The 21,676-nt window shown below is 38.4% G+C and overlaps 1 protein-coding gene across 39 annotated transcripts in view; it reads left to right on the top strand.

Moving 5' to 3' along the window:
* USP6NL (USP6 N-terminal like) overlaps positions 1–15,902 on the top strand; it is a 110,062-nt gene extending 94,160 nt beyond the window's left edge. For all 39 annotated transcript variants that reach the window (XM_086886473.1, XM_086886493.1, XM_086886481.1 and 36 more), the window contains 2 exons: positions 1,211–1,363; positions 12,360–15,902. In XM_086886473.1, the coding sequence (XP_086742599.1) occupies positions 1,211–1,363; positions 12,360–13,798 (1,592 nt within the window). In that variant the 3' untranslated portion in view covers positions 13,799–15,902. The remainder of the gene's footprint in view (positions 1–1,210; positions 1,364–12,359) is intronic.
* Positions 15,903–21,676: the final 5,774 nt, after the last annotated feature.

Raw genomic sequence — 21,676 nt, 5'->3', positions numbered from 1 at the left:
TGCTCCTCCTGTGTGAATTTGGCTTTCTGAGTGAAGTAATTTGACTCCATGTAAATGTCTGTGTGAGGCCCGTCAGAATGAGTGTTGTAATTTGCTAGTTTATCCTTCTTGAACTGTGGTGATGCTACCTCACTGGGATGTTTTCATTAGTTTGTTCATAAAAAACTTGGAAAAATGGAAAAAGTTACCTTCTACATTATTGCACTTGAGAAAGCTCAACATTTAGAGGCAAATCATTAGGCTAAACAGTTTGATTTCTCTTTATTTGCAAATAGATATCTACTTGATTTTTTTTTTCACCACTCTTTTAATGGGAAGACGTGAGGAAAAAGTCTCAAGTGTGGATTTGCTTGCTTGGCAAGGTCACAGCAACTTCCTCCACAATCAAACACCAAGAGAACCTCACAGCAGGAGAGGAGATGGGAGGGCTGGCAGAGAAGCTGGCAGAGGACAGATTCTGATTTGTTTTCCAATTTCTTGTCTACCCTCTAAACATGGGTGGTATTTCTATTTAGTCAGTGTCATGGTGGAATACATGCCAAGAGCATTTTTATTGCAGCACCAAAACATTTTTTCATGGTTCCCATATTGAAATTATATAGCTGAAATTTTTGATGATATACAAATTATGAAAAAAGAGACATAGGTATGCAGTTGCAACCTTGCAGTCCACATGGCCTTATTGCTGTGTAAAAAGGGAAAGAAAAATAATCTGATAACTGTAAAATGACTTTCAAAATATGATCTGAATTTTCAGAGAGCCTGAAGTAACAGTTCTGAATGAGGGTACTGTAAATAGCAATTTTTAAAATGTTTTTCTGCTTTTCAGAGCTTCTAATAAGAGAGATGATGGATATTGTACAGATCCACAGCAGTGGTTGCAAGTTGAGAATGCAGGCTGACAAATAAAGTCCTCATGTTGGACATGAGAAGGCTGAAGGAGGGTGACTTGTAGTTAGTTTTCTGAAGATTCCCCTTTTTGGAAACCACTGTCCTAAGTAATGTGTAGAAGGGATTTCCATGGTGACTTGCAAGTGAATTTTTTTAATGTATTTATAGATCTTAGGTTGTAGAAATCTGTTATCTGCCTAATTAACAAGTTTTTCTCATTCTGCTTTGAAAACAAAAGCACCTCATGACTAAAGTACATTTTTGAGTGTTAATTATCAAGATATGTTAATGTATAATGCAATATTTTCTCCTTCTATAGAGCATCTGATGAAATTACAAATGGAAGAGCTTGTAGAATTTCTGCAGGAGTCTTTAGCCAAGGATTTCTTCTATGAAGATGACTTTGTAATAGAGCAGCTCCAAAATTCTATATCAGAATTGAAACGAGCAAAGCTGGATTTACCAGTAGCTGGTAAGAAACTTGCACATATGCAGAGTTAGATATTTGGAGTTATTCACACATTGGTAATTTTTAAAATGTTAACTAATGCTGTTGAAAACTGTGCAAATATTTTCCACTTCATCACTGCATAGATTTGAGGAGTTTTTACTGAAAAATATTTTTCAGTGTAAAATCACCACTTTCCCTTTCATGAATTTCTTCTTCTTCTGGTGTTTTGTTTACTGTTTTTAAGGTAATGGCAAAGCACTATGAAAAATACCATGTTCTGGTGATTTTATTAACTTGAATTTATAAAGCTTTTCAGATAGAGGGTCAAATATCAAGGTTTCAAAGTGGTTGAAACACTACATTGTCTGAGAATCCAGACTGTTTTGTAGCTTGATTAGATGTGGACCAAACTTCAGGTCAAATAGCTTCTTCTGTTTGACAAATCTAGATTTTAAATCTAATTTTTAATTAGACTTGCTGGGTGTTTAATGGAATAGTTTTCATTATTTATTTTTAGCCTTTGTGCTTTTTGGTTGCAGATAAGAAATATTTGTTTTATGTGGCCTTACTTATAAAATGTATGGCATCTCTTCTTTATCTTAAGATTCTGTTCTCTTTTCTATCCCTATCTCCATAGTCTTTAATTAGAAATTTTTCTTGTGATTACTCAGAATCCTTTTACTTTATCCTTGCTAATTGTAGAAAAGTATGTGAGAAAACATTCTGTAAAAAATTACAAATGTGGCAGAATTTACCTTGAAGTAACTTTATTAATTTAATAAATATATAATTTAATATATAATTTACTAATTAATTAATTTAATTTATATATTAAATTATTATATTAAATTATAATAATTATTAAACTATATATTAAATATATATTATTTAATTAATTAAAATATATAATTTATATAATTATAATTTAAGTTTTATTAACTTTATTAAGCTTTCAGAAGTTAAGAAGTGTCAGAATAAAGGTTGCCTGTGTATCATTGTTGTGATCATTTGTTCTTTCATTAATGAACTTAGTTTTTCTATTTCTGTTGATGTTATTTATGGCATGCAATATTGGGCTGTGTCAGAACTCCTCACCACAAGTTTTACCTGTTTTACTTGGTTCTTCAAATCTGTTCCTATGGAGTACAAACACTTTCTGTATATTTGTTTCTTATTTTGATTCTTCTCAGAGTTCCCATTTCTCTTGCTCCCTCTACCTCTGTTTTGCTCTGTTCTCAAATTTCTGTACAATCTGTCCAGCAGAATTCCTTCCACCCACAATAGGTCTAAGTCTACTTTCTGCCCTTGCCTTTTCATCTTTTGCTTCCCCTTTCTCACCACAGCATTCCCATTCTACCATCTCCCCACCCTTTTTCCCCAAGCTGAGTTTCAGTCTTGACTTTCTCTTCAGAAGAAGTTGCTCTTTGTCCCTTCACTTCAGCCAGGTGCTGTCTCAGGTGTCTTGTGCAGGTGGTGACAAATATGAGCAGCTGTGTTCTTCAGCATCAGTTCCACAGCACCATGTTACAAGGAGATAGATCATAGAAGTCCTGTCTTTCAGTCCTAAATACAGAATTTTCCATGGTTATGTTTGAACAGCTTGGGGGTTATCCCAACAACTTCAGTTGTTTGTGGACGCATGGATTTTTTATGGATGTGGTAAAGTAAATTTCTTCAGTGAAAAGTTCCACTTAAAACTGTGGTAGAGGAAGAATTGTGAAAGGTTTTTGTAATTTGCTACTTGATAGTGTATCTTCCAGCCTAGAAAATCACATGCATGTAAGTCATATTGAGATTTTCTGTGGAAAATATGGAGTTCACTGGAAATTTTCTTGATGCAGAAGGCAAAAAGTCTGTTCCTAACTTTTTTTTGTTTTAAGGCCTTTGGTAGAACATAAAATGCCTTCAAGTGAAAGTTTGTTTGAGAATACTCAGGATCTTCATAGAAAATTCAGGAACTTCATAGAAAATTCAGGGAGGATTTAGGTGGCATAAGAGTTGTCCCCCTTGTGACAGAAAATGTGAGACTCAGGGTCTTCTTGTGGATACCAGCAGCAAGGAATGGTGACTGTGTCTTCCTCTGAGACACTTTGGCAGTGGGATGCAGTTGTTTGGTTTCACACTTAGGTGGAACTTGTGATACAGTGAGCCAACAGGATGCTAAATGTTTTGGGCCACATTGATTTTTAATTTTGGTAGCTATAGAAAAATAACAAAATGTCTTTTGTGTGTTGGGTTTTTTTCCCTCTAACATGAATGACAAGGTTTAATTTTAAAACAGGAAGAGCAAAACCAAAGTGAAGTGTATTTTGAGAACTGAGCTTTTTCCTTTTTGATTTCACATTAACCTGGGTAAACCTTTCTGTGTGGTATGTTTTTGCTAGGGGTAGAAGGGAACATTATTTAACCTTTCACAGACTAAAAATAAAATGCCTTCATCCTAATTCTTGGGAATCTAGCGAATTTGTCTCCTCTTATCTCTACTTGAGTGAGGCTGCCTCATTTGTTCTTTGTATGAATTTCATAAGCCTTTGGGTTTGTTTTTTAAAATTTTCTGCCCTCTCTTAATTTTGGTTTTATTAATCACTGTCTTCAAGCAGTATTCTTTTTCAGGTTCTGAGCATTCTCTAGGTACTCAGCTTTGCTCATGTGTTGTGGCACGTTGATCCTGACAGGATACTAGGTGCCCTCCTCAGCTGGGCAAGGGAGAGAAAACAAAACAGGACTTCTGGATGAAGATGAGGAGTGGGAGAGGTCACTCAGCAATTGCCATCATGGGCAGAACAGACTTGACTTGAGGAAATTAGCTGAATTTATTATGAATTAAATCAGAGTAGGATAGTGAGAAATAAAATCTTAATAAAAACCTTTCCCCACACTTCCCTTCTTTGTGAGTTCAACTTTACTCCCATTTTTTTTCTACCTTCTCCTTCCCAGCAGCAGAGGGGCAGGGAATTAGGGTTGTGGTCAGTTCATTATGCATTTTTTCTGCTGCTGCTTTTCTTACGAGGTGAGGACTCCTTGCACTCTTCCCTTTCTCCGGCGTGGCGTCCCTCCCACAGGCTGCCCAAACCTGGCCATGGAACCCCCATGCAAATGTCTGTCTGGTTCTACTCTCTTTACTACCTTGAATTTTATTGTTTTTCTCCTAATTTCATCTAAAACATATGCAACTATTATATGTGGTGCAGCCACAAAAGATACCAGCCCTCTCATTTAAGTATTTGCTGTAGCCTGAGAAAATAATGTTTATTTTAGTTTTCTCAGCTGAAATCAAAGCACTGCTTCCTATCTTGTACCTTTTTTTTTTTTTTTTAACACTGAGCAAAAATTACACCTTTAAGAACTAAAGTAAAAATGTGTATTAGGAAAAAGAAAAAAAATCTTCATCTTGCAGTTGCATCAGTATCAGTCATCCAGGAATAGCAGTGAGCTAATTAAGCTCAGTGGAATTTTCCATCTGGCATCCTTTGTTAGGCTGTATAGATTTTCCTGCCCTAGTAGGGTAAGCTGCAGTAGGATATTAAAAGAGGTAATAACTTTTGTGTTACTTTAAAGTGGATGTCTATTTATGTCTGATGTAGCTTTCTCTAGCTCACTTCCTCCATGGCTTCTCTCACTGAATTAAGGAGCTCCTTGTTCCCTTCAGAGCAGGGAAGGAAGGGACTTGTTTAACATTTTCTCGCTGATGAAGCCTTTAAAATGTCCAGCCAGAAGACATGGGTGTTAAGGGGATCTTGCTAATTTTGGATGCCAGTGAGCAGGTTTTGCCAATACTGGGATTCTTTTGCAATAAAGAAGGCCATGGATTTTTCTTCCTTTCTTTGCTGATTCTAGTCAAGTGCTGACCAGTGTAGGGTAGCCCATACTTAGAAAGGGTGGTTTGCAACTGTAGTGTTGTTCCTACAACCCAAGATGGGCATCCCTCTATTCCCGTGGCTCTGGAGACGGGGCTGTGTGATAAGCACACCTCTTACTGGGGGACCTGGTGTTTTTTGAGACCTTGGAGAAGGGAGGCTGTGACATCTGCACATAGAAACTGTCCTTGAGGGTCCCTCTCTGACACAGCCTCGAAAAGAAGAAAAGGCATTTGGTATTTCCTGGATTGCCTGGAATGTGATGAAGGATGTCCTCACATCATGGCTGGTTCATTTAGAGCACTCTCACCTAAATCAGTGTGACTTCACATACTCTCCTGGAGCCAGATCCAATGTAAATTCAACAATCCCTAAATTCAAGGGTGATATTAAGACCATAATGAGAAGAATTTTCTTGGTATACACCATTGATTTCCAGAATTCCTCGATGCAGATTTTTTCCTTGTCTGTTATTTAAAACAAAATTCTGTAAATGCTGAGAGGATATGGGTAGAATTTGTAGCTTTGCTCTAATTTTTTCCTGTAGGACTACATGAATAATGCAATGCTCAATAAACAATATTTATATATGGATAGATTTTTATAGTGTCTGACTTTAATAAATTGAAGTGCTTACCAGTGAAAGTTCCATATTAAAAATATGTTGGTGAAAATAGTTTATTAATCCAGTGTTTTGTAAACAAGACAGGCCCACCTTCGAGGTGTGAAGCCCCTCAGGTCTGTTCTTGAGACAGTTTCTCACCTGTGTTTCAATATAAGGATCCTGAAAAGGTGGGCAGGAGGATCCTGGGTTGGATTTTTAAGACTGGAAGTTTAACAGACTTTGCAGCAGCTGAAGGCCGTAAATCAAAGATAAAGGTCCTGTACCTTAATTTTAAAGCAATGTTGGCAAATTTGGAAGCTGCCTGTGTCCTTGTGACTAAAACTGGCTTTAAACTCCAGTTCTTCTAGTTTTCCCAATTTTTTTTGCATTCAGGGAAAACTAGCAAAGTTTGAATCTTGTATTTGCCATAAATTTAAAAATGTTTATCTGATTCTTATTTTTGAAGTTATATATGAATAAATTTATTATAATTTTTCAATTATAATTATGCAGTGATCTATGTTACACAGTCATCAGTGATAGTGCAGAAATGTATACTAGCTCAGTAATCTATTAAATAATGTCTGTTCTCTCCTGTTAATGAGCCTTTAGCCAAAACAGTAGGAGTATGTTAATCAGCTTTACTTTCCTGTTTCTGATGGTGTCTTTCTTTTGGTTGTGTTTTGTTTCAGAGGAATTTTGGATTTTTCTCTTGTACTTCAAGAACACACAAGTAGCTTTTTCAGACAATGCACTTCATGCTTTAATAGACTAAACTATTTTTTCTGCCTTGTTCCTTGTGTGATGCAACTACTTTACAATACTATGAACTAAAATAACATATTGAATTATACTAACATGGTATATATCCTTAGAAGTTTTAGACTTTGGCTTTGCATCATTTAAAAATCTTTACTGTTGAAAACTTGCATGATCTTTAAATATATGATTCAGATAGTTGTGTTGGTCATTGTTTGTATTGCTGTTTAAAACTGACTTTTCAAGGAAGTATATTTTCTGGAAGAAATGTGGAATTAGGAATGTAAAATAGTGGTTAATTTTAGAAATTCCTTTTTTGCAAGGGCACCTTACAGATGTGCAGCTTGTCACCTGTATCTTCTGGCTAATAACAAAATCTGTTAAGATTTCTGTTGTTTATCTGAATGCAGACGTTTATAAAATAAGTTCTTCTTACTGTCAGTACTGTAAAAGTGACACAGCTGCAAGAGAGGCAAACAGTGCTTTTAGTTTTCCCTTCAGGTTGTCCAGCAGTGTTTCATTTAGTGACTCCTTTGCCAGTGATAGCATATAAAGGAAGGAGGAGCAGAGGTTGGCTTTCAGACAGAAGCTTGAGCTTCTAGTGGAGGCACTTAAATTTCTTTAAAATTCTCTTGGACTTGTAAACTGAAGAAGATGGGATGTCACCAATCGAAAATAAACACAAAATTTCAAGATGTCATTTTAAGGGTTGTTTTTATGACCATTACCGTCCTTGAAAATTGTGTTAGATCAGTCAAAGTGCATGTATTCTGGTGCTGAAATTAAGGACTAGACTGTTATTCACCAGAGAGAGCACTTAAAGCACTTTACTCCAATTATATGTCTGCTACTCAATGCACGAGGCTGTTAGTGCCTCCTGAAGCAATTATCTGTAAAAGTCTTGTAGTGGAGATCGACTTCCACTGGGTGGTGGCCAAGGCTTATTTGAACAGATAGAAGTCAAGAGGCAAACTTTCTTTAATATGGCTTGTATTTCTTATCTTTTGGGGAACAATCAGATCTGCTCATATTTGCTTTGCTCCTTTTTGTGTCAGGGAATATGTTTGCCAACAACAAACAAGCACCTGATTGTTCTTGTTTTGCTTGAATTGTCTCCCTCTACTTCCATTGCTCTCCTTCCTCACCCATTTTTCACCCTATTTCCTTTGTTGTTTGCTTATTTTATGCTATACTGCATAGAAGCCAACTGAATCACTAGTTTTCTTTTAAAGGAAAAATAGAAAATCTATAGTTCCTGCTCTGTAAACTCTGATACAAGCTATTACAGTGCTTGTTTTTGTGAAAAGCCAGTAACTAAACTGTCTAGAAACCTACTCTGTTGAAGGAAGGGGAGAAGGATGAAAGTAAAGTTATCCATATCTCACAGGAATACTGGCAACCTGGGGAAAATCTCATTGCCCAGATCACTTCAGAGGGCAAAAGGACATTTTGATTGTACAGGTCAAAACAGTCACAGCTGAACTAGACAGCTTTGTCTTAACTTCTAGTTATAAAATGCTTTCAGTTCTTGTATGTAAACATCAGATTGTATAGAAAAGCACTTGTCCCAAAAGTACTTGTAGAATTCGGCAGTTTCTCCATTTCTCAGTCAGACCGATGTGTCCAGACAGTGAATTAACTCAGATCTTGGATCAGCAACACAAACAGATACTCAATTGAATTTCCTTTAAGGCATCCAAATAAAATTTTTTCATGCTCAAATCTGAGGAGTTTGAGCAGTGAGTGTAGTTGAAGTATTAAAGGAGATGGTTGAGAGCTGTGTGTGAGGCTTTAGGCAGATTTGGAGTGGAAAAATGGTAGATAAAAGAAATGGAGCTTGAAGGAATTGGTGCTTTTGCATGCTTGTCTGGTGAGCTGTTTGTGTACCTCTTCAGGTAGAGATGTTTGTTGTGACTTGGTTTCTTTAGTTTGCTTTGGCATTATGCTTTCTTTTCCTCAGCTTTTTTCTTTGATTACTTTTATTCTTTCTTTCTAACTAGCATGCAGCATCATGGGTTTCTTGCTGTTATTGGTGATAGTGGACTGCTTAAAGCATTCCCAAACACAGTTGGCATGCTCTTTGTGCGTTTGAAGAGTGTCTCATTGTAGTCATGTGCATGGTGTTAATTTGGTTATCCTCTGCTTATTTATTTTGTGAGCTTTTTTGGAACTTTGGGAGTTTTTATTTGTTTTGTTTTGGTTTTCTTCTTGTTTCACTGAAAGTGGCAACTCTGTGCATGTGTTTGCATGGGTATTGATATATGACCTGTACACTTCAATTAGAATTAAGTAGCTATTTTGCAGTTTCAAAAAAATTTCCTTCAGAATGTGATCAGTTTGCAAGGTGTCTTTTTGCTGCAACATCATAGATCCTTACACAACTCCTTTCCTCCCTGTACTTTTTATGGCTGGAGGTGATCAGTGCTGGAGCACCTTTGAACCAGAACAAGGCCTGTTCTGGTAGCTTTGATTACTGAGTTGGTACCTCCAGCAGTGTGGCCTTGCTTAGTTCCACAAGCATACGTGGGTGACTGAGCAACCAGTGCCACTTCTTTGTGTCCAAATTGGTTAAATTAAACCAAATTTTGTGGAAGTCCTGTGGCTGAGGTTCAGCCTCTAGTTCTTCTTTTCCCCACTGAGCCTTCATGTGTTCTCATTGTTCTGTGTTTTGTTTTCCCTGACAGCATTAAGCTCTGGTGTTACCAGCCTATAAACACGGTATCATGCTGTTAAAATGCAGAGGTTTTCTTCTAAACGAACTATTGTCTTGCAACATTTTCCTTGTTACTCAGGATGTGAATTAATGTTGAGTTCTAACAATTTCACTACAGACATGGCAAGATTTCTCTGATAGTCATTTTACAGCTGTGACTTGCGTTACAGGATAGATCATCCAGACCATGCAGCCCACATATGCCTGGTTGTAGGGTGTTCCTTTACCCTGAAATGAGAAAGAAAGGTGACACAAGGCAGCCTCGATAGAATTCAATAAAAATGTCTGCAGTATTCTCACTTGGGTTTATTAGAGCTTCATGGTAATTGGGAAACCTTAAGTGTGTGAAATTAAAAACCAAAAACTCAGACAAACCCCACCTTTATTGTGCAACCAGGTATATTTAAAGGATCTCCTATTGCTCTGTAGGCATTTCTTAGAGTAAAAACTGTGAGAAAATAAATCAGTTCATGTTTTTGGTGACCCTGGGCAAATGAAGAAGCATTGCAGCTACCAGAGGGAACTGGTCTTTCAGGTTTTTATATATATGACTAGAACATTTTAACTTCAAATGTGGAAGAAAGTAAACACTTTTTCTAAAACATGTCTTCCATATAAGGACAGAAATTTAATAATTTAGCAATGTTACAGAGCCGTTTTCTTGTGCTATTCCATAACTTCTTTGAATCTCCTGGAGGCTATAAAATGGATTAGCAGCCCATAAAGATTCGTTCTGTATGGTTTAGATGGCAGGTTTTTGGTATGTATTTTGCACGTACCAAAGTAATGTTTCTTAATGCAGACTTCATGCTATTTTCACATTCAAGATTAGTAAGACTGAAAGCACTGTAATCTATGGTTTAAGTATCAGGAATACTTATTATGTGCAAAATTCACTCTTACTTAGGAGGCAAGATCTTCAGCTTTGCCTAATGGTGTATTGGAAGATGCAGATGGAATTAAGTGACACAAAGAAATGCCTCTTGCCAAACAGAAGCAAGTTCAGAAAGTGAACTCCCTATTCATAAAGACTAAAGGACAGTTTTAGAGAGGCTGTATTGCAGAGCTGTTAAATCACCTCTTCTACAGCATCAGTGCAGCTACTTCCTTTTTCTCCTCATCTGTCCTTCCAGTGGTGGAATGCTCCCTTGCTGGGGGGGTGCAGGTTTTACAGCCCTGTTCCAGATTTTATTTGGGAATAGTGGGGACCCATATGGAAAGAGACCAAACATCAGACTTGTAATTCCAGCAGCTGTTCACTGTAGCCTTTTACTGAGGCTTGGCCCCACCATGTGTGCTATATATGAAGTGAGGTTTCTGAAGTTATTTCTGAAGCAAAGGGCAGGTTTCCATATGACGTTTGGCCCTTACGAAGAAAAATGAAGAAAGCACTAGTTTAATTGCTTGGCAAATCTAGGCTGTTGCTTTTACGTGCATTTATTTAGCTACCTTCTTGTGACGGCACCATTTTGTTCTTCTCTGCTGTCCCTGCTATGGCCTGGCTGGCTCAAACTCAGAGTTTTCCTTTAGTTTATATAGCAACTGATCTGTGCTGGTAGTTTGTTGCACTGTTATAACAAATAACAGTGACCTTGGCTGCTGGCTTTCCTCACTGTATCTGTATCATGAACCACTCATCAAAGACAGAGCTCCTGCTCATGCCTGTGTAAATGAACATAGCTCACTTGTAACTACAGCACTTGTCAGGGAGAGACATTTGTGTGTATTCACTCCTGTGAACCCTTACAGATAAACAAAAGGAATTTAAATTACAAATACCTAGAAAGTGAGGTGCTAACTCTCTGATCTCTGATGGGAAGAGATTCTACAGTCCTTGCCTTAGGAAGAAACAGGGATTAGACAAAAATATTTTACCAACAGCCATTTTATATAATTTATTTTTCATAGCATTTAAGCAAGGGTAGCCATTTCTTTTTTCCTCCTTACTACAAAGCTTCTGTTTATAAATAGATACACAGTGAATAGGACTTGTTTGGTAATGCTGACTTTAAAACTTCTGGTTTTTTTAAATGCTGAACATCAAATGAATTAGATCTAGATTAATACATTTAATGAGAAGTGCATGACCTTTTCTTCTTATAATGGGAAAATAATGGATTACACAATTAAATAAGTTATATGCAAGTAGATATGATAAAATACTTCGGCTGCTATTATGAAGGGTGTTGATTGCAGTAGAAAATTTGATGTGGATTGCTCTTTGAGCAGCATTGAGCCATGAAACACTTCTTTATCGTTTCTGAATGCCAGTGCGGGTTGCTCTGATGTTTGATGTTCAGCACTGGCTGTTGCAGTGTGTTGAGCTCCAGTCTGGGAGAACTTTGCATTCATGTTCTCATTCTGTAAATTATGTCCTTGTGGTCCTGCAAAACCTGTCCATGGAAAACTCAATTCAAACCATAACGTGGCCAGTATTGGTGTCAGCTGCTTCAGTTGTTCCATATTGATACAAAACTGAATTGAAAAAAATGTTCTGTGTATAGAGCCTTTTACTGGAAGTTTTTAATACTGAGAATGAAATTTCTAGGCAGGAAAGGCTTTAGGGGGAACATGGTCTTAATTGTGTAGATGTTAATGAGGAGCTACACCCAAAAGATGTCATCTGGGAGCTTTATGCACGTGAGGGAGGAGCTGATGGTGGGGCTTCTGAGAGATGAACATTAAAGGATGCATGAATGGAAAACTATCGATTGGGAGAGTGATATTGGGAAGGATTTTTAAAGTGGACAAAGTAGTTTGCTTAATGAAACAGTGTGAAGAGGGTTCCATACAGAGTAGGTACTGTAACCAGCGTGTCATCTAGGAAAATGGGGTTTTTTTCATGATAGAGCAAAAGCTTGGTGAGATTGCATCAGCTGTAGGAAGGAATAACTGGTTGGGATGAAAGGCTAAAGAAAATCTGTGTTCGATGTCAGTATACAGAAGAACCTTTGAGGTGTTCAGCAGAATGGTGACCCAGGGAGAGGCCCAGTTAATTTCTAGCTGTTTGTGCTTGCATGACAAACAGATCAAAGAAAGCTTCTGCACAGAGGTGAATTTATGTTATTCCTTTTCTTGTTTTAGGTAAAGAAGATGAATTTCCAAAGAAGCCATTGGGGCAGATTCCATCAGGACCTTCACCTTCTGTGCTTAACTCCACTCCAATGCTTAATGGACAGAACAGTACTGGTACTCAAACAGCAAGAAGGACAGAGAGAAGACCATCCATGGATGAAGAACCAGAAAGTTCACCAAATGACCGAAAAATAATTAATTCTATGGAAAAGAAGCCTTCTTTAAAACAGCAAAAGATTCGACCAGTAGAGACACAAAACAGTTTGCCTAAGAATGACATAGATACCAGAAAAAAGCCTCAGTTAACAGACCAAGACAATTCGAGTCTATACAATAATGCAGCTGCTAATCAAAATTCTAATGCTACTTCCAATACCAGAAGGGAATTTGTACCTAAGTGGAATAAACCGTCTGATACCAAAATAATGGAAAAGACAATGAAGCTTACTGCAGAGGTGAAAGGGAGGCCAGTAAACCATTCTGTTTTGGGCCCACCACCAAGTCCTGGAGAAGTGCAGCCTTTGAATGTAAAGCAAAAGGTGAGGGTTTTGGATGCTGATGAAGGTAAGCGAGGGTCTAATGCATCTCAGTATGACAATGTTTCAGAGGATGAAACTGAGAGCGAGAATCTTGTTGAAGAGATGATTGAGAGAGCTCATCCACAAAGTCCTGGGCATGTAGCATTTTCTAATAGTCCAAGGAAGCAAATGGAAAAAATACCAGCTCCATTAAAAATACCCAATAATTACGTCTTCACTTCACAGCCCAGATCTCCAAAATATGCATCTCAGTCTGATGGTCCATCTCATGGACTGAATGTAAAACAGCCACTGCCAGGTTATAGTAATCCCCCTACTTACTATGGGAATTCTCCAAAGCACGTTTCCAGTATAGGCAATACAAGTTCTTCACCTCTGCATTACCATGGGAATCGGCCCAGCCCCTCTGGAAGGCCATACCCTTTTATGTCAGTAGATTATTCCCCAAATAAGCTGCAAATGAATTCCTATCCTGCCAGTCGCCAAAATCCTCTTTCACCAGCCCCTGCTCAGACAGAAGTTGCTCCTGTTGATGCTTACACCAGCAGCTTGAGGTCTTCTCCAGGTGTCAAATTCATAATCCCTCCAGCAGATTATTTACCAGATGAGAGAAAGTGGCCAGATGCCACCTACATCTACAGACACGAACCCTACAGGCAGCCCTGGAGCCAAGACCTTAACAAAGGTCACTTGGATAATTTCCAGAAATACCAGCATTTCCAGCCAACACCTTTACAAGACCGCAGTCTTCCTCCTGTTTCTGTGGATAGTCCAGTGAGATACAGGACTTCCCCAACCTTGGAAGAGAATGGTTCCCCACAGTATCAATATCCAAGCCCATCAGCTCAAGCCCAACACTATCGGAGCAGAACTGATGGATTGTCTATGCATGAATCTGTGCTTCTCTGAGAATCTGGCTATGCTTAGTGAAATGGCAAGAATCAAAACCAGCTGAACAGTACTGTGTTAGTAGTAGTCCACCTCTGAAATGTGGATGGTTCATGTGAGTTCAAAAATAATGACACTATTTCAGAGGTGTTTCAGGCTTTGGTTGAAAGCTGGTGGAGTTCTTGGACTTGCATGGAAGCTACTGGAAGTGATCTAATGCACATAGACATAGCAATAAGCTCATATATACCATGTGGTTCATGCTGTCGTCTCTCCTTACATTTTAAATAACTTGTGTTACAATCCTTCTGCCTAAAACCTGTAACACAATGAAAAGTTTTATTTTGACTGACATTGTTAATGCACTGTACAGATGTGTGTGTGTGCGCCTGTGTGAGTGTGCATTTACAGTACACAAACTCATGTAGAAAAGAGCTAAAGAGTTTAAATTTAAACGCATTTAACTTTGGGCAAAGCTCGTGAAGTACTTTAATTTCATATTAATTTTTCTTTGTAATTTATTTAAGAAGCCATTCATTTTGAATGGGAATTTCACTCATACAGCTGCCTCAGCATCCCAGTATCTGTTCTGGGCAGGAGAGATGCTTTGGGATTATTAATTTAATCATGTGTGAGAGTTAATTTCCTCTCCTTTGACTACTGTTTGTCCTTTTCCTCAGCAGGAAGGAGCAGGCAGGGAAAAGCAGAAAGCCAAAAATGTCTCTCTAATCTGGCTAAGAAATGGTGCTTAAATTCAGGGCAGTGTTTAGGGTTTTTTTTTAAGTGCATCAGGAGTGGAGAATTTGTACCTTCTCATCCAAATCTACCTTCAGAATGTCGTTCTATATGCAGAAGACTGGAGCACAGTGAGACTAATGCCAGATACAGAAATGGTGCTGCACCCTTCACTTTTTGCCATGCTGTGCTGTCAGGCTAAGACTGGTTGCAGGGCCAAATCTCACAGGTATCAGAGAATTGTGCAGCTCATTGACACCTCTGTGAAGTGCATGAAGGAGATTGAGCTTTGCTCCAGGCTCGATATGTATGTATGTACTGTGTGAGTATGCAGTGTCCTTTCTCCTAAGCTTTGTTGAGTGGATTCTGTTGTGTTCTGCCCTTTTCCCCCCCAAATTGCTGGCGAGTTCATGTTTGTGATGGGACTTGCACTGTGTGGTGTTTTACACCAAAATGACCCTGACTGTTGTTAACAGGAACCTTAAACTCCTGCTGATGTAAGTAATTCTAATTAGTGTTCACAGCCTTTTTTACTTTGTGTATTCCTTTCTTTGAATGTGAATTGGGGGTGGAATTAAAAGCAGGTGAAGTGGCACATGTAGGATGGAGTCCTGTGAGCTGCAGGACGCGCTGACCTCTCACCGGGAGCTGAGGCAGAGGAGGGTCTCACCAGGAGAGGTCCTTGGAGTACTGAACAGAGAGTTTTCTCTAATACTGAAGTACTAAACATTGGTATCAACACCAGTTTGGAATGTTGTCCTGTTCCCTTTTGTTTTGTAAGGTTTGTTAACTGAAAACATAGAAACAGATATTATTTTTTTTTTCTTTAAAGAATGAGCTTTAGTGCCTATTATTGCTGCAGGTTGGCTCTGTAAGTTTTAAGGTACAGAAGTAAAAAAATTTTTACAAATGGAAGTAACATTTGCTTAGTATGTTTCAAAACAATTTTTTGTGTATATAACGTGTCTGATGTAATTTTTAATAACTGGGCAATTTTATATTTTAAATATTGAAACCGCAGCGAAGTAACTGTAGCCAAGCACTACACTGAAATCCTAAACTAAAATTGTGAAGATAAATATGACTTGGGCTTACTTTAGTTCTGATTGCTTACAGCAGCTTAGAAATGTATGTATATAATATTGTGGCTAAGTGTAATAATCTCAGTGTTTAATGATGGTTCTGTAATTCATAACAAAGCTGTACAATTTATTTGTGCAAACAACATGAGGCTCCAAAATATGTATCAGCGTTAGTAAATAATGTAGATTTTTATATATAAAATATATACACACTATTTTCTTATTTCATCTACAGCAGTTTTATAACTGTGTACCTATTTTGATGTGACTGTATTTTTAACATGTTAAAATAATAATAATTAAGCTTATGTTGTTTTGTCTTTCTTCTTAATTATTTAATTAGTTCCAAACTGGACTTTTGCTATTCTCAACAGAAACAATTGCTTTTCATAAATGAATCATCTGTATATATATGATGTATCCTATTTAATTTGTACATGTTTATTTTTAGACTAAGCAGTGTGGATACAATCTATATAGTGTTTTTGCATTATTGCAGAAGTGGCAAGATTATTGATTATAGTTTATTACACTGCTAAACCTTAGCCTATCATTTGCAAAAACTGGGAGCATAAACTGTGTTCATAATTTTCTGGTTGTGTTCTAATAATCTCACCCAATACCAGTTTAAAAGAGAATTGTTGGCATAAGGAGTTTGCAAAGTTGCATTGATCTAAGTGCAAAATAATAGTTTGACTGTGGCTTCCATCTCTCACATCTGGAGGATGCTATTGAGTTATTTTTTAAAAAAAAGCAATCCAGCCATGTGTCATCTGATTGTGGTGCAAAATACATTTTTATTTTTATTTAACTGGACAAACCAGGCTCAAGGTACAACCAGATTTGAGTCTGTCATTTGTACCAGTAACAAAACCCACCTGATGCAGAGTGAAGTGAGACAAAGCTGTTCCAGTGCCTTGCTGATAGAGGGGTTCATCTCGGTGTCATGGATTAGACATCCTCATAAGAGCTTTTGTTGTCACTGTTTGATCTGAAAACATTGGAGGGGTAAGTATCAGCATTAAATACTTGAGACATTTTCTTTCTTCCTATGGTTTCATAATTTTCCAAGATCTCTGTTTTGAGCTGTATAAACTGTAGGTTTTTTGTCCAAGTCAGTTGTCACGACTTTCCTTGTGATTGGTGAGACAAATTCTGCGCAGGGATTTGGAGAATTAACACAGAGGAGCAAGAAGACTAAGTAAAGAGACATAACTAACTTCTGTATGGCAAAAAATTAGTGAAATTAAACTAATTAGGGTTTAAAGAGAAAAGAAAGTGTATTCTGTGGTTGCCTTTCACTTGGATGCTCTGCTAGATTAGATCTAATGACTTCAGCGTGGTACTGAAGCATTTCAGTCCTGTGCAGTAAAAATTGTTGTGGCTGTGGAAGAAACCATGATCCTTCCTGTCTATTACTGGTACTCCTAAACTTTTTGGTGAGTGGGATGTGATTGCAAGATCAAGGTGCTTACTTAGCTATATAACCAAGATAGGTTATACACTGCAAATGGAGACAGAAGCCATCCCTGCTCCTCCTTCCAGGGGAAGATTTTGGCATCAGATTTGGTGATCAATCTGAATCTAAACCCTAGCCTGGGCAGCTAAAGAAGAGAATCTGACCTCAGGAAAGTTGTTTCCTTTTCCTCAGATCCATCTGTGGTCAGTCTATAATTTAGGGAAGGCAACATGAGGAAAGGGAAAACCTGTTTAGCCAGTAGTCTGTTAAGGAGAATATTCTCTCCTACATCTGCTGATGACTACTTAAAGCCTTAAAGCATGATATTATTTGCAATTGTTTCAAAATTATCAGACCTATTTATCTCAGTGCTAAGATGTGTAAATGCCAGTTGCCTCTGTAATACCTGTCAGCAGGATGAATCCCTTGTTGTAAAAGTAACTGCTCTATCACTATCAGTTAAGTTTCAAGGCAAGTAGCCAGAGATTTTTAGAAATCATGGAGGATGCAGAAGAGAAGTACCTTATTGCTAGTCAAAGATACACTATTGTAGTATTGTATTATTGTAGCCACAGAATAATTCCAAAATTAGATGCAAACAGTAAACAACATTGAAATGTCAAAAGACAGAACAGCCTTCCAGTATGGGGGAGCAAATCCAAAGCTTCCCTGAGGTACACACACATTTTCCAGGGAGATTTTTCTCAAGAATCCTATCCTAAATTTCACATCATCTTCAATATGACTTTGAAATGGACTTGCAAATTGCAGACTTTTTTTTTTTTAATCTCCCCCTTGGGTGGCATTACACTGCATGCACAAAGAAGAATACTATTTAAAATATGCCATCAAACGCCCACCATTTCATTTCCAGCAGAGAACATTCCACTTTCGATACTTCAGTGAGAGGAAAATATAATCTTTTTTTGTAGTCCTTTAAATACTGCATTTTTGTAAAGTTCTGTAAATGCAGCATGGTTACAGTTTAACGGCTACTTAACCAAGTATCGTTCAGTCTCCTCTTTAGATGGCATGAAGCTACTGCATAATTTGCTGCAGTTACTTTTTTCTTTTGGGCAATATTAAGACAATCCAAATGCTTTTAGTGGCAGAGTTGCAATGAGAAGATGACTAGGCCAACAATTGAAATTGGAAATATAATTGCAGTCATTTTGGAATAGCCTTTAAGTGACTGCCAAATCCTGGGAAAGACACCATTTTCTGGGTTCTTTGTGCCAAGAGAACTTACTGCAGCAGGGAACACGTAGGTCCCTCTCCTGAGTGATTTGATTGTCTCAGCTCACACCAACAGCTTTTCTTTGTGCTTATGGAGTTAATATGTTAGTAGAAAATCAATGGAACTTTTAGAATGAATAATCAGAAAACAAAGCTATCTTGTTCTGACTTTTCTTTCTTCCTTTTTTTTTGTTAGTTTGTTTTACTGACTTTATTGTCAGCCTTGTCAAGGTGAGCTGTGTGTGATGCGATTCTTTTGTGTTCTTTCTCTAATAATGTGCCAACATGTGTTTTTCAGAGGCTTTGTGATGCCTTTTTGCTGCTGTTTCTGCTGTACATCAGAGATTATTGTTTGCCTCTTCAGCATTTCCTTTCTAGATTATGTGCAAATTAAGAGAACAAAAATTATATTCTTAGTATTGCAGTTGGTCGTAAATTCTCCAGGAAAGGTAATTCTTGACAGAAAGCAATTGAATTTGGCAGTTGGTGAAGGATGCTGTAGTGGGGGACACTTTTGTACAAGTCTGTGGAATCCAAAGTCTAAAGTTGCTTCTGCCTGGGGTCAAGCACCGAAAATCATATTACACACAGACCAAGGAAGATTTTTTTGCAAAATGCTGTGTCCTGCCACAGAAACATGCCAGCTTGGAGCTACAGCTGACCTCCTGCCAGTATAATATGTTTGATGTGGTTAAGTAAATAACCTGTTTCCTAGTAATGTATTGCTTTTGTCAGATTTTTCTGCTGGAAATGAGGTAAAGAGTTAAAGCCTGGGCTAGGAACTGGGAGCTCCTTTCTTTAATTAGGAGAGCTGAAGTTTGCTTTTGGTTCAAACCATCCAGTTCAAACATTGTATTTGTAAGTTCAGCAATATCTTTTCAAATAATTTATGGTATTGTCCCTTAGGACTTGGGTTTTTTCAATAACAGAAAGTCTGTTAGATTACTTTGTCTAATCTGTGCCTTCTTTTTTAAACTTCCCTGTTCCCATATTTCCCTAAAGAGAACCCAGATCTGAGAATGACGCCACAGGTAGTAAGTGATCTCCAGTGCTACCATCAGGTGGGTTGGGTGGTATTTTCAGGCATGTTAGCACTCAGCATGAAAACTGGGGTTTTGGTAAGTGGAAAAGCTTTACTGACCCATCAGCAATGCGTGTTTTATAGCAAAACTCACAGATCTTTGAAGCACAAGGGCTGGTTCTCAAACATGGTGATGCTTAGCTGCCTTAACCATGAGGAGTGGAGTTCGTATGAAGCTTGTTTCTAGCAACAACCTCGGTTTTCTTCCCCTGAAATTTCACAGGGAAGGAAACCACAAGGATCATTGAGCCCAGCTCCTGGCCCTGCACAGGACACCCCATTATCCAAATGCTTGAGCTCTCTCAGGCTTGGTGCTGTGACCACTTCCCTGCACAGCCTGTTCCAGTGCCCAAACAGGTGAAAAATGTTTTCTAGTATCCAACCTAAACCTCCCCTTCCACAACTTCAGACCATTCCCTGTCACTGTCAGAGCAGAGATCGATGTCTGCCCCTCTTCCCCTCACAAGGAAGCTGTAACTGTAATCTCTCCTCAGTCTTCTCCAGGCTGAACAGAGCAAGTACCCTCAGGTGTTCCTCATATGGCCTCCAGACCCTTTACCATCCTTGTTGCCCTCCTTTGGGTGCTCTCTAATAGTTTAACATCTCCCTTCCATTGTGGCACCCAAATCTGCCAACACTACTCAAGGCCAGCAGTATCCTGGCTGAAACATCATGGAGAGCCTGTGCTCTCCGAGCAGGGGAAGTTGGGTCTGTTCTGGAAGTCAGCAGTTTCAAATTCCTGGACACGAGTCCCATGAAGGTAACCTAGCACAAACTGGGTGTTGTGTTCAATATATTAAAGTGGTTTTAAAACAGTCCCCTTGGCCTCAGTGTTCTTCAGGGACAACTCACCCAATCAACTTTTCAGTCTCCAAAGAAAGCGACTTTGTTAGAAGATCTTGCTTTGATGTTATTTGTTCAGACTTTGTGTCTGGAACTCCTGAAACCCTTCAGAGTGCTTTCCCTTTTTGTTCCCTAGGTTTTACTGTGTCAGATTTTTTTCCATCTGAGTTTTTCTCAATTCCAGTAGAAATGTCCACCTGTTTGCTTCTCCAGTGAATGAGTTTTCTTTCAGTTCTTGTGTCAGCCTGTCACGAGCTTCATGCATTGTGTCAATTCATTGCATTCTCCAATCCATCTCAAAGTCTGTCTTCGTGTTGCAGCGCTGTCAGTTTGCTTTGGAGAAAACACTGAAAAAGTACAAAGTACATGATTTGGAGATCATAAAACAGAAATTATGAGTGTAAAAGCCAATCATAAGCACTTTAGAAAGGTCTATCTGGTGATTGTGCTGTGAGCAGCACCTGCATTGTAAGTGATAAAGATGCTTATCTATTATCCCGTTAATTGGAAGGGCTTGGATGATCAGTGGCTTTGCTCAGCTCTTTCCCCAGTGATACCTAGCTTGTGTGGGAGGTTGTGTCCATGATTTGCCAGTTTGATGCTGGTCAGCACAAAGCGGCAAGTCAGCCTTTATTGGATGGCTGAGCACAGAATTCTCTGTAAATATTTCATCACATATAGTGAATAAAGAAGGAATAGTCTCTCCTTGCCATAGAATCAGTATGCTCACAGCTACAGAAGGTAATTTGTGGCTGCTGGACCTGTACAGAGCTATACCCCAACTTCTTTGATGCTTTACATTGTGATTTTGCTGTGTAATGTGTAAAAGTGCAGCAGTTACCTCTGGTGTGCTTTTTGCCGCGCAGTTGAGCACCCAGGTGGGCAGCATCCCTCCTGCCTTCTCCCTTTGCTTTCCCGGTGCGTTCAGTTTCTGTTGGGCACACCAAGTCTGAGAGGGGAAGAAATTAGCCCTTTGTCTACTCTAAGTATTCATGGCTCCTCCTGGGTGCTGGTTGTGGGGTTTATTGGTTTTGCCACAAAGCTTTAGAATACATTCAGTTTTTGCATTCCCTGGTCCTCCCCACTCTATCCAAATTACACTGAACACTAAAGGAGAGGGAAAAAATCATGAATTCTGGAGCTAAACATCTTTGGACTTGACCTGCTGGAAGTTGTGCAGCTCTGTCTGCTCCCCACAGAGAAAAGTTCTGGTAGCCAAACTTCAGAAAGGAACAAAATAGTTTTGCTCTTTAAATGCCATTATAAAACCCCATGATTTCAGTGACTGGGTGGGGTGTCATGCTGGGCACACATTTATCATTGTAAATGTTAGGTCTGAATGGCTTTGAAATGCTTTCAGAACGTGTGATTTTGGGCACATAAGCAGATCACTTTTATTATAACCTTCATGTTACACTCAATGGGGTTGGTCAGGTGATGTTTTTCCCTGTTCATTTAAGTGG

Source organism: Cyanistes caeruleus, chromosome 4, assembly GCF_971803275.1.
Source record: "Cyanistes caeruleus chromosome 4, bCyaCae1.hap1.1, whole genome shotgun sequence".
In the NCBI taxonomy this organism is placed as follows: Eukaryota; Metazoa; Chordata; class Aves; order Passeriformes; family Paridae; genus Cyanistes; species Cyanistes caeruleus.
This window is presented reverse-complemented; position numbering and strand designations above follow the sequence as displayed.